The sequence below is a fragment of the Xyrauchen texanus genome, chromosome 2, assembly GCF_025860055.1.
Source record: "Xyrauchen texanus isolate HMW12.3.18 chromosome 2, RBS_HiC_50CHRs, whole genome shotgun sequence".
Classification (NCBI taxonomy): domain Eukaryota; kingdom Metazoa; phylum Chordata; class Actinopteri; order Cypriniformes; family Catostomidae; genus Xyrauchen; species Xyrauchen texanus.
The window spans coordinates 38,994,470-39,010,738 of record NC_068277.1 but is presented as its reverse complement, the minus strand read 5'-3'; the positions used below and the strand labels follow the sequence as shown (position 1 = coordinate 39,010,738).

General features: G+C 37.9%; 1 protein-coding gene across 3 annotated transcripts; it reads right to left on the bottom strand.

Annotated features, from left to right (window-relative positions):
• Positions 1 to 8,277: 8,277 nt before the first annotated feature.
• LOC127659524 (leucine-rich repeat-containing protein 14-like) lies at positions 8,278 to 14,809 on the bottom strand. 3 transcript variants are annotated; one of them, XM_052149395.1, is made up of 5 exons: positions 14,652 to 14,809; positions 14,466 to 14,549; positions 14,068 to 14,347; positions 10,350 to 11,237; positions 8,278 to 10,223 (listed from the first exon to the last, which is right to left on the bottom strand). In XM_052149395.1, the coding sequence occupies exons 3-5, from the start codon at positions 14,343 to 14,345 to the stop codon at positions 9,644 to 9,646; spliced, it is 1,746 nt and encodes a 581-aa protein (XP_052005355.1). In that variant the 5' UTR covers positions 14,346 to 14,347; positions 14,466 to 14,549; positions 14,652 to 14,809; the 3' UTR covers positions 8,278 to 9,643. The 3 variants fall into 3 exon arrangements, with proteins under 3 accessions (XP_052005355.1, XP_052005360.1, XP_052005345.1); XM_052149400.1 differs by having other exon boundaries at positions 14,662 to 14,809; XM_052149385.1 differs by having other exon boundaries at positions 14,466 to 14,809.
• Positions 14,810 to 16,269: the final 1,460 nt, after the last annotated feature.

The window sequence follows — 16,269 nt, the reverse complement described above, 5'->3', positions numbered from 1 at the left end:
CAAAAAACACATTTAGCAAACACTCTTAGAAGGTCTCTTTAGCAAACACATTTAACGCCTCTGCAAATTCGGCAAAAGGTGCACTGTACCACACTTTGACACTCTTAGCATAATAAACAGTGTTTATGTGTCACAAGGGCTTTGTGCATGTCCATGAGTGTGTTTGCTTTGAGTAGCCAAGATGGGACTGTACAGATCTGGGATATGCAAATTACATACTATTACATAAGTTGTGTATTTAGGGTTTTATATGTTTAAAATTGAATATCACTGCAAAAATTTACATTTTGTGTTGTGTTTATTTCAGAATTCTTGAGCTGAATGTTTGGCGTACTGTGAAGAGAGTGGGTGCCTGCTGTTAGGGATTACTGGGGACCTCTACAGAATCCCCAGCACACAACTTCTGCCTCAGGAGAGCATAATGTTAAATTGTAAACAGTCGCACAACAAAAAAGTTGTGTGCGCCTTCAAAACTATTGCAGAAAGTGGATTTAGTAGCTGTAATGAACAATTATTATATTTTCTCTGTGCAAAAACATTTTCCATTCACTTTTTATGTATTCCTTTTATTACCCACTCTGAGATATGTGATCAAGACAAATACTGGATCCCAACCAAGAGCCACAAATGCAGGTAATTTGCTACATAAATAAATAAATATACCTAAATGCAAACCCAAATCTTTACTTAAGCTTTTAACATTTGACTCTAGGGAAGAACGTTTTAATGCTGCTTAAAAGGACAGTCCTGAAAGGCTTGAAAGAAAAAAAGATCCAGTACTGTAAGTGTTGAATTAGTGTGTTTGTGTGGATCTGTAAATATGCCAGAGCTCATCCGTATGTTTGTTTGAATGGACTTGTGCACTGATTGCAAAGCATAAAGATCTGAATTTCCTGCGGAAAGGAGAGGTTAAGTGCAGAAGGAGAAAACCAGCCACAATACAAACCTAGTTCAGAGAATAATTAAACCAAAACAATCATTAATAACATGTTAAAATTATTACTAATGAGTCTACATGCTTCATCTAGATTCCAGAGGAAGACATGTTTGATGTGTATGCTGAATTATTTCCACCTAAACTTCCTGAGTTTCGACCCCTGACCCCTCCTTTCTTCAAAGAGGGATTCTTTCCCCACCACAGCTTAGCCAAGAGACTACAATCCCCTAACAAACAGGTTAGAGTATAAGTATTAACCTTCTGAGACCCCGCATCCACATGTGTGGACATTACACTTTGGTTTCACTATAAGCTATGCTTAATTTAAACCAACTGATCTCCTCATTACGTTTTTATATTAAAACCTGTTTGAGTCAAAAGAGTAGAGTCTCTAGTTTCATCCGATATACTGTTTTAAAAGATTAATCAATGTATCGTGAAACAGCACGCTGTTTAACACAATGACCACGTATGTGGACTGTTGGCACATTTCCTTAAAATATCCTATATTCACTGTGCATTATCACATTGTGAATAAATTTATGTATCCAAAAGCTGAAAAAAATTGCTTCAGAGAGTGTATATGAAGTTAGGATGAAAATAAGCTGCATTTCAAACTGTTCTGAGACCAGTGCAGACAGACAGCACACCAGCACTTAAGTTATTCCCTAATTAGGGAGCAAGGGAGCATCATATACCTCTCTAAACAGCTAAGTGTGTTCAATCCTAAAATCTGACCAAAAGTTCAGTTTCAGGCTGCAGATGATATTTGGACAACTCAACATATTTGGCAGACATGGGGAATGGATAATGCACATAGCAGTCACGCTCTGGTCTCAGGTGAAGAAATACATAAATGTGCCAGTTTTTTGTTAATAAATCAATTTAAGTAATAAGTAATAAGATATTTGTTTGCAAACACTGCACATGTTTTCAATATAAGAAGATGTGAATATGCATATGTCTTCTGCAGTCACAGGAGGAACAGCATTTGGTTGGCGATCTGCTGAATTTAATGGTGTATCTGAGTCAGTACATTTGATACTGTCATGGAGCTATTTGCCATATTAGCAGATACAGAGATTGATTGTCAGTAAGAAATAATGCACATGTTTTAGACAGTTCATGGTCAAAATACAATGTTAAAACTGCAGCTTTATTTTCCATTGAACATAGGTGAGGCCCTCTTCTCCTGTATATCTTAGTGTAATACTGTTTGTAAGGATTCATTTTTCTCTCTCTCTGCCAGGGGTTTAGTTCTGTATATGTTGCAGCGGTCGGGTGTGGATGAAGCTGAACTGTGGTTATGTCCAGAATAAGAGCCCTCGAACTCTCTGACAAAGGATCAGCCTAACCAGCACCACAACCTTCGAGACATGGCCTTCCAAAACTGTAGGTCAGTGAATGAGTGTAAATAAGGTATTAACCTATATACAGTGCATCAGCACCAATTCTAACAGATATCAGGATTATCAGATGATTAGAATAGTGTCAGATATGGGACACATTTCCTAGGTCATATGAACAACTTAACAGAAAATTGGGATTTGACCAGAAAATCAGAATTGGGCACTTTGTCTGAGGTGCTCAAATAGATACTATTGTGCAGAGGCAAACATGCTCAGCCTCCACCACCTCCACCAGAGGGCAGGAAAGACACTGTTTTTGTGCCTTCTAGCTTACATTGGTATGTTATATTGACACAGTCAATGTTTTGAGTAATGGCATTTTTCCACTGCACGTTATGGTTCGACTCTCCTCAACTCTACTCGCTTTACTTTTCTGAGCTTGCATTTCCACTGCAGTTTAGTGCCGCCTCAACATGGGTGGGATTATAGGCTGATCAACATAGTTGCGCTGCCTCTACTGCAGTGACATCATCTTAAACATAACACAAACTGACCAAAACAATAACACAACTGCTAGGTGTTAGCTACTAGCTCATTGTGATGCATAAAGCAGTTGTTGCATGGTGATGTTCCCCACCCATCTGTTAATGTTTATGGATTTCAGGATGATGGCTAAATATCGGAAATAGAAGCATTTTAGTTATTATGTTGAGTCTTTATCCATCATTGGAAGAACCTGAGCAGACTAACCTGAAAAGCGATGAAGCCTATTAGCACCTTCACAGCTGTAAAGTTGAACTGTAGATAATTATGTTTATTTAAAGCATATATTGAGTCTAGTCAGAACCAGAAGTGTTTGTTGTACCGAGATTATGTACTTACTACAGATACAGGGGAGGTCCAGACAGCAGGATGCTTGAGGACCATTTTTCTGATAAAATACTATTATTTTGTTTGAGATTAAGGTGTAGCTCAGTCTAGCTTTATAATTTTTAGTTCACATACATAATCTCCGTAGCTAAATGCAATAACCTACATGAAATGTTTTAGTGTCGACAGAACAACTGATCCTGTTGATAGATTTAATTTATTGTTCTTGTGTAGGATAGATATAACGATGTCTTTGAAGCCACACAATAAACTGCACTGTACAAAAAGAACTACATGCAATACAAATAAACATTTATTTGGACATACATTATAAACATTGTACACAAAAGTTCAAAGCAACTATAAAACAGTATGTATTATTAAAATCACTAGCTGTACAAATACATTTACTTGATACTGAATTAATGTCCACAAGGTTTTCTAAATCACCTTTTCCCTTTAAGGGAAGACATGCACATTCTGCAAAAGAAAGTGAACTGCAGGCAGGACAAATGCAGGAAAGAGGAAAATCATAATGTCAAAAGTAATAATATATCTCACTTTATATGTCTCATCTAATAATTATGGTCTTCCACTGTAGAATTTATCAATTTAGCATCACAACCAGAGTATGTAAGTGGAGCGGAAACAATTTCACCTGCACGCTCAAAGCATTCATTAATCACTCTGCTCCAGCTCCACTCCAGGTTGTCAATCGCACCACCTAGATTAAAGAAAATCCCGCTGTGTTCGCTCCATGGCAAAATTAGCGCCTAACTCTCCACTGTAAAATTATTTCAGTATGCTTTTTAATATCACAACCTTCCATGCAGAAGGTGCATTATATGAAAAATAAATACACAATACTAGAAGAAAAGAAACTATTTGTTTTATTAGAACACTAACATTAGCCCAAGGCTAAGTTAGAAACATATCGGCAGCATTCTCGATAAGGCCGCAGTAGAGGTGACGTATATATGCGCTCCGGCGCAGTGGAGGTGACGTATTTCCGCTTTTGAATGGAGCTCCACTCGCCCCGTAGTCTGCAGCCAGCCCCTCTGGGTTTGGTCAATTAAATAAATTGCTAGGTGTAAAAAAAAAAAAAACAACTAAAAAAACATTCAATTAAAATATAAATTACCAATAGAAAAAAATATATAAATACCAGAACAAAACAAAAATTAATCAAATTAATAAATTACCAAAAAAAAAAAAAAAATATTAGGCCTATGTATTATTGCCTATTATTCCACTTCTTTTAATTAACCTTGCCCTATAATTCTGTGAACGGAAAAAATACATTCTCAGAATGTTCTACATTTTTATTCCTCTATTCGCATTTGCTGAGCTTCTGCATCTGCAAATGTATAACGCATATATTAGCCTACGCACTAAAATAAATTTAGACGGCAATTTATTAAAGTCAAACTACAATATATTAACATGCTGATTAGTTCAGTAGGTGTTTTGCGTCGTTAAAATTTCAATTCTATTTAATGCGGGACATAGCTTACAGTTAACATTGAGATGCATTAGATTACAATGTTGATTTTATTATTCAAAATATTTAATAGGAGAGAGATATAGATGCGTGTATTACTGACCTTTAGATTTTCTCTCCACATGTGAACGGATTATCATCGTGTATTCTGGACACAACATTTGATCGTGGCAAACAACTCCCCACTCGTCTTCTCCTTCACCATCACATCATTAATTTTCACTATATGCCAGTTGACCAAAGAACAAAGAGAAGAGACAGGAGCATGCAGCTTAACTCAATAATATTTACAGTGGCGTACAGGGGAGCTGAGAATATTGTGGATACAGCGTCTAGGAGAGACATCCAGTATGTCTATGATATGGAGCCTCAATGTTACAGTATATGAATGAAAATTCTCTCATCATTTACTCACCCTCATGCCATCCCAGATGCATGACTTCTGCAAAACACAAATAAAGGTTATAGAAGAATATTTCAGCTCTGTAGGTCCACACAATGCAAGTGAATGGTAACCAAAACTTTGAAGATCCAGAAAGCTCATGAAGGCAGCATAAAAATAATACATTTGACTCCAGTGGTTTAATCAGTCTTCTAAAGCGATCTAATCGAGTCTGGATGACAACAGACCAAAATGTAAATTATTTTTTACTGTTCATCTTGCCATTAGAGTCATTGCACTTCCCATGGCTTGATGCATGCACAGAGTGCTAGATGTCACTAGAAAGTGCAGTCAAACAAGAAACAATGATTGCTAAAGAGACTGCTGATGTCAAAATGTATATTGAAAAAGGAGTTTTACTTTTGGTCTGTTCTCACCCAAAATGATTTGGATCACTTCAGAAGACATGGATTAAACCCCTGGAGTGTTATGGATTACTTTTATGCTGCCTTTATATGCTTTTTGGAAGTTTTGGTCACTATTCACTTGCATTGTGTGGACCTAAAGATCTGAGATACCCTAAAAATCTTCATTTTTGTTCTACAGAAGAAGAGAGTCATACACATCTAGGATAGCATGAGGGTGAGATGAGAACATTTCTTTATTTTTGGGTGAACTAATCCTTTACACATTCAACGAGTAATTGTTACAGTTTACACCTGTGGAACTTAAAATATGTTACAGATTTCTTTAATGTTCCCCTCAAAGAAAGAATAAGAACATTTTTGCATTTTTTTTTACGGACAGTACCATTTTACTGTAATTATGCCTATGCCAAGCATCTCACTTATACATCAACAGGACTTTTGCTGCCACCATTACTATATCGACCACTGTTTACGGGATTTACACGGTTTCTATCTCTACCAATGTCTCATGTCACACTTTCTTTGTCCCCCCTTTCCCTGGATTAATCGCTACATAAAAAATAAAAAATAAACACCACACAGATACTTCTTCCTGGAACACTTTAACATACATTAGCCACACAACAGTTTAGAATAATGTACAGATTTTGCTGTTTTAGAAGGAAATTTGTATTTGAATTCACCAAAGTGGTGTTACTAGAAAATCACATGCCATTATATCAAACACAGCTGAAAGTTATTTGGTTCATTAAATGAAGCTTAACATTGTCTTTGTGTTTGTTTTTGAGTTGCCACGGTATGCAACAGAGCATTGATTAAGATCAATATTAGGTCAGAAATGGCAAAAAAGAAACAGAAACTCGTCAGTCAATCATTGTTTTGAGGAATGAAGGTATACAATGCTTGAAATTGCCAAAAAAACTGAAGATTTCATACAAAGGTGAACATACAGTCTTCAAAGACAAAGGACAACTGGCTCTCACAAGGACAGAAGAGATGTGGAAGGCCAGATGTACAACTAAACAAGAGGATACATCAGAGTCTCTAATTTGAGAAATAGACGCCTCACATGTCCTCAGCTGACAGCTTCATTGAATTCTACTCGCTTAACACCAGTTTTATGTACAACAGTAAAGAGAAGAATCAGGGGTGCAGGCCTTATGGGAAGAATTGCAAAGAAAAAGACACTTTTGAAACAGAAAATCAGAAAGAAAAGGTTCGAATGGACAAAGAAACAGACATTGGACAATAGATAATTGTAAATGAGTGTTATGATCTTAACCCCATTGAGCTTTTGTGGGATCAGATAGACTGTAAGGTGAGAAGTGCCCGACAAGACACACACATCTATGGCAAGTGCTACAGGAAGTGTGGGGTGAAATGTCACCTGAGTATCTGGACAAACTGACAGCTAAAATGCCAAAGATCTGCAAAGCTGTCATTGCTGCACCTGGAGGATTTTTTGATGAGAAACCTTTGAAGTAGTTTAAGAAGTTCTGCATTTTTTTCCCCAAAATGTAATAGTAATTTTTCACATTAATAATGTCCTGACTATACATCAGTTGAATGCCACTTTGGTGAATAAAAGTACCAATTTCTTTCCATAAGAGTGGAAAGAAAATCTGTACATTATTCCAACTTTTGACTGCCAGTGTACATTCGGAAACAATCCTTAATCCTGAAGTCCATCAGTATATGAACTAAACAATTATTTTTTTTTTTTTGTGAGAATGGGAGTGTTTTTTGTTTTGTGTTGAGCACCTATTTTTCAAATATTACTTTTCATGTAGTGTGCTATATAGCTGTTTGTGAATGTAAAAAATACTGCAAAGTTTAAAAATCAAAGTGCACAACGAATGGAGTTATTGTCTCCAAAAAGAAAGAACCGAATCTGAACACCTGAAACAAGTCGTTAGTAATTCGAGACTTACTTCCTGTACTAACCTACCTAATTTGGCAACAACAAAATGGCCTCTGTTCTTCAATGGCTGCTCGTGAACAGCTTTGACCCACCCTCAAACGCTACACTAAAAGGTAGACCAATCACAACATACTGAGACATCTGACCAATCAGAGCAGAGTATGCTCTCTGAAAGGAGGAGTTTAGAATGAATGCTTTAGAATGGATCATTGAACGAGTCCACAATTTTAATCACTTCTTTATTTTTTTAATTGCTTTTTTCATGCTATTTGAATTTAGAAATGTCTTTAAGTTTTTCGTGTTTTAATAAATTTATGTAATTCTTAAAGCAAAATCAATAAAGCAAAAATATTCACCGACCTTGGGGGTTGACCATATAATCGGATATCACAATATTTTAAATGCAATTATTATTATTAAAATATTATTTTTGTACATATCACCCAGCCCAAAAGAGAAGTTACATTTTTCATGAACAACTGTAAAATGAATCTTATGGAGAGCTGCACAAACACGTGTACTCCATATTCAACATGTTACCTGAACATTTTTGCATATTTGTTTGTTTTTGAGTATTCTATGGGTAATGTAAACATTTGATTTTATTGAAAAACTTTGTTTTTGAAAATAGTAAATTATTCGTATGTGGTATGAAAAAAAATGCATCAACCAAAATTTTTTAAATTGGCTCTGTAGTGAAAAAAGTTGAAAATGTATGCATAATAGTACATAACATAAATTATTTATTTTACATAGAAAATAATAGTTAATTAAACACTAAGAAATTGAGAAATCAAATAGTTCTGCATGATAGTAATTATTATAATATATACTGTATATTTATATATATTATAATAATAATAATAATAATAATTCACTCACTGCTCCCAGTAACACACAAATGATAAACGAAATCAACATATTTTGAACAGAAACAAAATCCCTCAAAAGGCAATAATGAATTTTTGAATTATTTTATTTAAAATAGTAAAGGTAAATATGCTGTTGTGTGATCTATTAAGAATAAAGTGTCTGAAACATTCTTTGTTACACAGAAGAATAAAATGGTGTTCGATGATTAACCATCAGACAATCTCTGCTTATCCAAGTGAGCTGTAATAAGCTCTCAGTAGATGCCGGTAATTCACTATTTTTGTTTGTGACTTGCCATTACAAAAGAAGACAATGACGCTGCCTGATTCTGATCAGCAGAAAATGTTTGGCTTCTACTCAATAAGGAAGGCTATTAGTTATAATCTGAGCAACATGATGTAGCGTTTGGTTATGCTACACCACTACTTACTGGAAAAAGTAATTTCTTCTGTTTTAAAAGCAGCTGAGCTACTGAAAAATGTATTTAGGTTGGTAGCATCACTACATGTAGTTAGCTACTCCCCAACAGTGGAGGTAATGATTACTTGTTTAGTCCCAGCTAAACAATGAATCATTACATTTAACAATGACGTATGAACAGTTTAGGTTTCTGTTTATTTGGATGGGGGGATTCATAGATGCTGGTTTTTGAGGAGAAATCCATATCAATTTGGGAAGTGAATGTACACTTATGGTACTTTTCCACTGCATGTTACGGTTCGACTCGACTCTGCTCACTTTACTTTTCCACTGCAGTTTAGTGCAGCCTCAACATGGGTAGGATTATTGGCTGATTGTCATATTTGCGCTGCCTCTACTGCCATGACATCATCTTAAACGCGACACAAACACACAACAAAAGGAGCAACGAATGAATGGTGTTGTTGATTCTTGGCATGTGGCTGTTTTTCACAGCAAGACGACAAACTTTGTTTCAAAAGAGGCTGACGGCATCAAGACCACCAAATAAAACAGGAGAGTTTGGGAAATTGGATTGCTTTGAATCTACCCTCACTGATCAATAATTATGAAGGACTTATTAAGTGAAAAAGACAAACTTTGGACATAATAAGGTGTTTGGTTTAAAACACAGTTCTCTTCAGTATGATAAAAAGCAATAGAACAACAAAATAAAATTCAATCAAAGCAGCATATAATGTAATGCTAAGGTTTTGACTCACCAGGTGTTTAAAATTATTATAAATAAGAGCTAGGATTTGTTATTAATGAAAAATTCTTGGCAATGAGGAAAAACATTGCACAATTTGTTAATAAGCTGACACTGCTAGTTTGAACATGATTTTGATTGTCTACCACTTGTTCTGAGGGCTCAGGAAGATTTCCAGTATTTTATAGCAGAGATGCACACTTGTGCACAAACACTACTCATCCAATGCCAAGTCTGGGCTATAGTTCAGGAGGTCTGATGTCACAAGAAGATCACGTAAACGCCCTCTTGAGCTCAGAACTTCATCCAACAACCTCCGCGTCAAGTTCCTGCCCTCTACCTCCTCAAGCAGAGGCCAGCCCAGCAGCTGAGCACTGGAGGGGAGAGCTGGCAGACCAGGCTCATATTCTTCTAGAGGATTGGGATAGAGCAGTAGACGAAGGGAACGTAAGCCAGCAGCTGTACGGGCCAAGGAAAGCAGCCCCATCCTGGAGAGCGGGTTTAAGGCCACTCTTAAGCTACGCAAAACCCGGCAGCAGGACAGGGAAGGGAGAAGTGTTTCGACCAGAGAGTCTGAGAGGCCACAACCACATAGTGAAAGCTGGGTGAGAGTGCTTTCAGCTTGACTTAAGAGACGGCACAGAGAGGGCAGGGAGGATTCATCAAGCGAGTTCTCACTCAGGTCAAGTTCTCTCAGGAATGGAGCATGCTGGCTGCATGAGAGGTAGGCCAGGTCGGTGGAGGTCAGGCACAGGTATGGCAGCTCTAGCACCTCCAGAGGCTGGGAAAGAGAGCTTCAGAAAAAAGAGAACAATGATTATCAATGCCTCCCTACCATACAAAGAGAAGCATGCATGTTGTAACTTTGCATGGATGAGTGAGCATAACAAACACATGCATAATCCCATGCGTAGATATACCTGAGGAGCAAATGCAGATGTCCTGGCAGTCGAAGTGCAGTCAGACATAATCTCTTAAGTTTCCTCAGTGAACCCAGCCCTTTAGACATGTCTTGAAGTGCCTCCTGCTGGCCAGGCTGTGTGCGTTGCAAGTCCAAGTTACAGTAATGCAATCTCAGAGAGTGGAGCTGAGGGAAGGGAGCTAACAATGGAAGTAGCATTGCCAGGCCAGACACTCCAAGGCTGGAGTAGCGGATGTCCACACCAAGTAGATCATGCTGAGGCAAAAGGCCCAATAAGGAAGCTATGGAAGGTGCAGAGAGTTCCTCCACACAGAGGAAGCAGCATTCGAGCCGCAGAGGACCTGGGTGACTAAGGGCATCACGGACACGCTCCCAGGAACGGGAATTGACAAAAACATCAGCTCTGACATGGACAACCACTACCTGGTCCCAGTCTTGCTCAGAGAAACCATTACTTTTATTACTGCTGGTGTTTGATTTTAACTCAGATGAAGCCTTTCTCCTCTGGATCTCCATCCTTCTCCTGACACCCTTCACTGAGTCATCTTCTGGTAACAGCACTCGTTCATGACTAACAGTGCCCTCTCCTTCATTACTTCTGCACTCGATCTTTCCTACCTCTTCTTCTTTGTGTCCTCCCTCACTGTCCTTACCATGCCCTATGGTGCCCCGGTCCCGTTTGATAGTGCCACCCCTCTCACGTCCGGCTTCCAGCCCTCTTTTTCTCTCTCTTTCTCCATCTCTCCTGTGAGCCCTGGAGGCTGCAGCTCGAGCTTGTAGCACCATTGAGCAAAGGGCAACAGTGAGGGACCATCCACCCATTGAATCTTCAACCCTCCCATTCTCACACTGAAGTCCACTAAGACCCAGCACCTGCAGGCAACACCTGGAAAGGGAATGAGAGAGAGTGTGTAAATAAGGCTTAGAGGAATGGTCAGAGTTCAATACAAGTTAAACTCAATTGACAGCATTTCTGGCATGCTTATTAAAATAATTTTGAATCCGCCCTTTTTTTATATAAGCAGAAAACTGTCAAAGAACTTACAATGGAAGGGGCCAGTCCATGAACTTTAAAAAACACAGTTTCAAAAGTATAGCCACAAGATGTAAACATTATACATGTTACCATGAGTTTAGTGTCATAAAATCGTGTACTAACCATATCTGTGTAAAGTTATCCAATGTAACAATTTGTTGTCATGACAGTGTAAACCCTGTAATCTGGTATCACAATTTATGCATTGGATATACAGGTATATTTAGACATGGCAAAAGACAATTATTTGTAAATTTGTAGCATTTTTTTTTTAAAACCACTTGTGCTGAAGGGTAAGATTTTGAAATTATACCACGAGTTTACAGTCAAACCTGACAGTGGTGTAAATCTCCCACACCTAAGCGTAAACTTTCTCACAGTGGGGTCAGACTGAGACTTTGATCTGACCTTAAAATGTCTATTTGTGTGTGCATGTCTGTGTGTTCTGCATTGTGGCTGAATAATTTTTATTTGACAAAATGTATTCAAGATTAGGAAGATCTGCACTCTGGGGAATAAAAACAGACGTTTTGTCCCAAGGCCGCCTTTAATGTATACAAAGTGTAACGACATTTTTTTATAGTCTTTTACGGTCTGACCCATTCATTTCTTGTGTGCTTACGTGTGTGTTTGTGTATGTATGTATGTGTGCATGTTCTAGATTGTGGATGTTTTAGTCTCAGCCCTTCATTTATGTGCTTGTTTTCTGCATTGTGTCCGATTCATTGATTTTTATTTGACAAATTGCTCAGTGTTATACAGGTGAAACTCGAAAAATTAGAATATCGTGCAAAAGTTCATTAATTTCAGTAATTCAACTTAAAAGGTGAAACTAATATATTATATAGACTCATTACAAGCAAAGTAAGATATTTCAAGCCTTTATTTGATATAATTTTGATGATTATGGCTTACAGCTTATGAAAACCTCAAAGTGTCACACTCTAATCAGCTAAACACCTGCAAAGGGTTCCTGAGCCTTTAAATGGTCTCTCAGTCTGGTTCAGTTGAATTCACAATCATGGGGAAAACTGCTGACCTGACAGTTGTGCAGAAAACCATCATTGACACTCTCCACAAGGAGGGAAAGCCTCAAAAGGTAATTGCAAAAGAAGTTGGATGTTCTCAAAGTGCTGTATCAAAGCACATTAATAGAAAGTTAAGTGGAAGGGAAAAGTGTGGAAGAAAAAGTGCACAAGCAGCAGGGATGACCATAGCCTGGAGTGGATTGTCAGGAAAAGGCCATTCAAATGTGTGGGGGAGCTTCACAAGGAGTGGACTGAGACTTCAAATGTCATATCCCTCTTGTCAAGCCGCTCCTGAACAACAAACAACGTCAGAAGCGTCTTACCTGGGCTAAAGAAAAAAAGAACTGGTCTGTTGCTCAGTGGTCCAAAGTCCTCTTTTCTGATGAGAGCAAATTTTGCATCTCATTTGGAAACCAAGGTCCCAGAGTCTGGAGGAAGAATGGAGAGGCACACAATCCAAGATGCTTGAAGTCCAGTGTGAAGTTTCCACAGTCTGTGTTGGTTTGGGGAGCCATGTCATCGGCTGGTGTTGGTCCACTGTGCTTTATTAAGTCCAGAGTCAACGCAGCCATCTACCGGGACATTTTAGAGCACTTCATGCTTCCTTCAGCAGACAAGCTTTATGGAGATGCTGACATCATTTTCCAGCAGGACGTGGCACCTGCCCACACTGCCAAAAGTACCAAAACCTGGTTCAATGACCATGGTATTACTGTGCTTGATTGGCCAGCAAACTCGCCTGACCTGAACCCCATAGAGAATCTATGGGGCATTGCCAAGAGAAAGATGAGAGACATGACACCAAACAGTGCAGAAGAGCTGAAGGCCGCTATTGAAGCATCTTGGTCTTCCATAACACCTCAGCAGTGCCACAGGCTGATAGCATCCATGCCACGCCGCATTGAGGCAGTAATTAATGCAAAAGGGGCCCAAACCAAGTACTGAGTACATATGCATGATTATACTTTTCAGAGGGCCGACATTTCTGTATTTAAAATCCTTTTTTTTTATTGATTTCATGTAATATTCTAATTTTCTGAGATTCTGAATTTGGGGTTTTCATAAGCTGTAAGCCATAATCATCAAAATTATATCAAATAAAGGCTTGAAATATCTTACTTTGCTTGTAATGAGTCTATATAATATATTAGTTTCACCTTTTAAGTTGAATTACTGAAATTAATGAACTTTTGCACGATATTCTAATTTTTCGAGTTTCACCTGTATGTGCCATTAAAGTAGACTCGTAATTACAAGTTGAGCACATGAACGAGTTTATGAGTTAGGAGTCCTAAACTTTCAACATGATAAAGGAGAGTATGGTTTCTGTAGTAAATGACAGGTTTTGTTCATTTTCTACATTAAATACAGATAATAGTTAGCACTTGCCATTTTGGTAATATTAATTTTTGTATACCAGCAGCCATTCTATGCATGTTGTACATTTTTTACACCGTGAAAATAGATTGTATTTGACCAAAAGTCCATTATTGTCAGCAGGCTAACAGAGTAATATGTTTTATGGTGTCAAAATAAAAGTTCCACAAGAAATATGTATGAATGAACCTGCATTGTCCATGCTTTATAGAATGTTCATTTGTCAGCATGTTTCTTAAAACATCTAACCTTTAGAGACCCATCTAGACACGTACCTCTTGTCCGTCAGCCCCCTGACCACAGCCAGCAGCAGCGCCTGAACGCAAAGCCGGTTCGGAAGGCACTGGTCCGGCTTTCTGCTGCCTGCAACGGTCAGTGTCCGCTCGGGCCACCGCTCGACGAGCTCACCGACGGCTAAAGGTCGGCATTGAGCGAAGGCAGCGTCCAGCAGCGGTCGGTAGAGCTCTCTCGGTACACAACTTAACCAACACGGCGAAGAGCTGTGGTCATTCATCACCTCCCGGGCGCACAGGTTCACCAAAGACAGAACCATATCTGCTCAAATGTTTATTGAGACAGTACCGGAGATTGTTACTTATATGACAACAACAAATCAAACATACAACATTACAGCATGCTGATTAAATAACAAGATAATAGAACATGGTCAAACCTTTGTTACTCCCCAAGGCTCCTCGGTGTTTATAGAGCAGTTACAAAATGATCTTCATCACCACACTGTTATCCTGCATGCTAACTAAATCGTATGTGTAATTAGACTGGATTAACAGACCTGTAGAAATGCTTGAACGTCTATTAATATATATTGATCCACATTTGGCGGATGGCAAATACCTACTTTTTTTTACCTGTTAGAGAACAATTTGAACATGAGCAACCATCAATTTAGAAAAATACTCCACTGTATATTGTTGCTGAAGTGTAACGAATAAAGAATTGATTACATATCTAGAATGTTTTCCATGTTGTTGCTTGTTTACGACTGAAGAGAGTCGCTCTTTGATGACGCAATAATGGCGACTTTATTCGGCGACGTGGTAGGACAACGGGAAGCAACGTTTTTGTGAAAGGATTTGGGCAATATTTTACATTGATTGAAACAGTTGTCTAAAACTAAGAAGCTTTGAAAACTTTGTAATCATTTTAAAATGTTTAATGTCTTGTCATTCTTTAAGTCCTTAAATATCCTTCTATTGCACATACACACACACACACTTGCTTATAAAAAAGTGTGTTTCCCTCAATTTAAGTGTTCTCGTTTTGCAGTTGTAATACTACGGAAGCCGTGGACCGCAAGATTGGAAAATAATTGTGTCTGAGTTCCTTCCTGAGCCTAATTCTTCAATTTATTTTTCTCTTTAAATATTCTCTCTCTCAATTTTAAAGTATTTTATTGGCATGATTGTGTTTACATACAATATTGACAAAGCATTAATACACAAAACAGATAATGATAAGACAAATAATAATAATAAAATAGTAACAAATAACAATAAAGATAGAATTAAAATAAGGTGCCAGGTAATGAATCAAATAAAATAAAAACTATAATAACAATATACACTACGATATAAAATAAGTATTTAACAGGACATTATGAACATAAGAGAATAAAAGTACTATGAATGAAGTACATTAAGGCAGTGATTGGTTTCTGAGGGTGTGCAGCTCAAAAATGAATTTGGCTGCAACTGATGCATGATGGTCCTCCCCCAGTAACACCAGCATCTGATCTGTTTCTGCCAAACTGGAAAACTGTGGCATGAGGTTTGAGAGTTTGTGGAGGTATTTCTCTCTCACCTCTGTAAATTTCTCACAGTGAAGGAGAAAGTGTGTCTCTGTCTCAACCTCACCCGTGTCACAGAGAGCACAGACTCGTTCTTCCTTTGGAAGCCATGTTTGTTTGTGTTGGCCTTTTTCTATGGCCAGACTGTGATCACAGAGTCTGTATTTGGCGAGGATCCCTTACAGTGTGGAGATATTCTGCCAGATTATATGTTCTGTTTAAGGCCCGATAACATTCAGCTTTGGTTTTTACTTTCATTTTCCCAATAGTCCAAATGTGAATTTTTGCTTTCTTTTATGATTTGGTTTATTCTGATCTGGTTTAGTTCAGCAGTGCTGGTCTGAAACTGGTGTTTGTTAGTTGTTAGTGGGTTTGTGAGTTTCAGAGCCAGCTGTTAAAGGGGATTTTAGGCTTTTAGGCTTCAGCTCTTGGGTTTTAAGGGCTTTGTGTTGCAGTGTTTTCTCTCTCTCGCTCTCTCTCTCTCTCTCTCTCTGAATTCAATTAAATTCAAAGGGGTTTTATTGGCATGAGTGCAAATAGCACAATGTTGCCAAAGCAGAGGCTGTATAAAGACAGAACTACATCTATAATTAAATTTAGTCGAACAATTTAACAAATATAGAAATAAATAATAAAAATAAATACAAAAACAAGATCAGAACTGGTGAAG

Coding starts and splice junctions, on each gene's coding strand:
- LOC127659524 (XM_052149385.1), bottom strand. CDS start 14,345: ATGGTTCTGTCTTTGGTGAACCTGTGCGCCCGGGAGGTGATGAATGAC. Junction 11,238..14,067: donor AGGGGGCTGACGGACAAGAG/GTACGTGTCTAG, acceptor TTCCCTTTCCAG/GTGTTGCCTGCAGGTGCTGG. Junction 10,224..10,349: donor CATCTGCATTTGCTCCTCAG/GTATATCTACGC, acceptor TTTTTTCTGAAG/CTCTCTTTCCCAGCCTCTGG.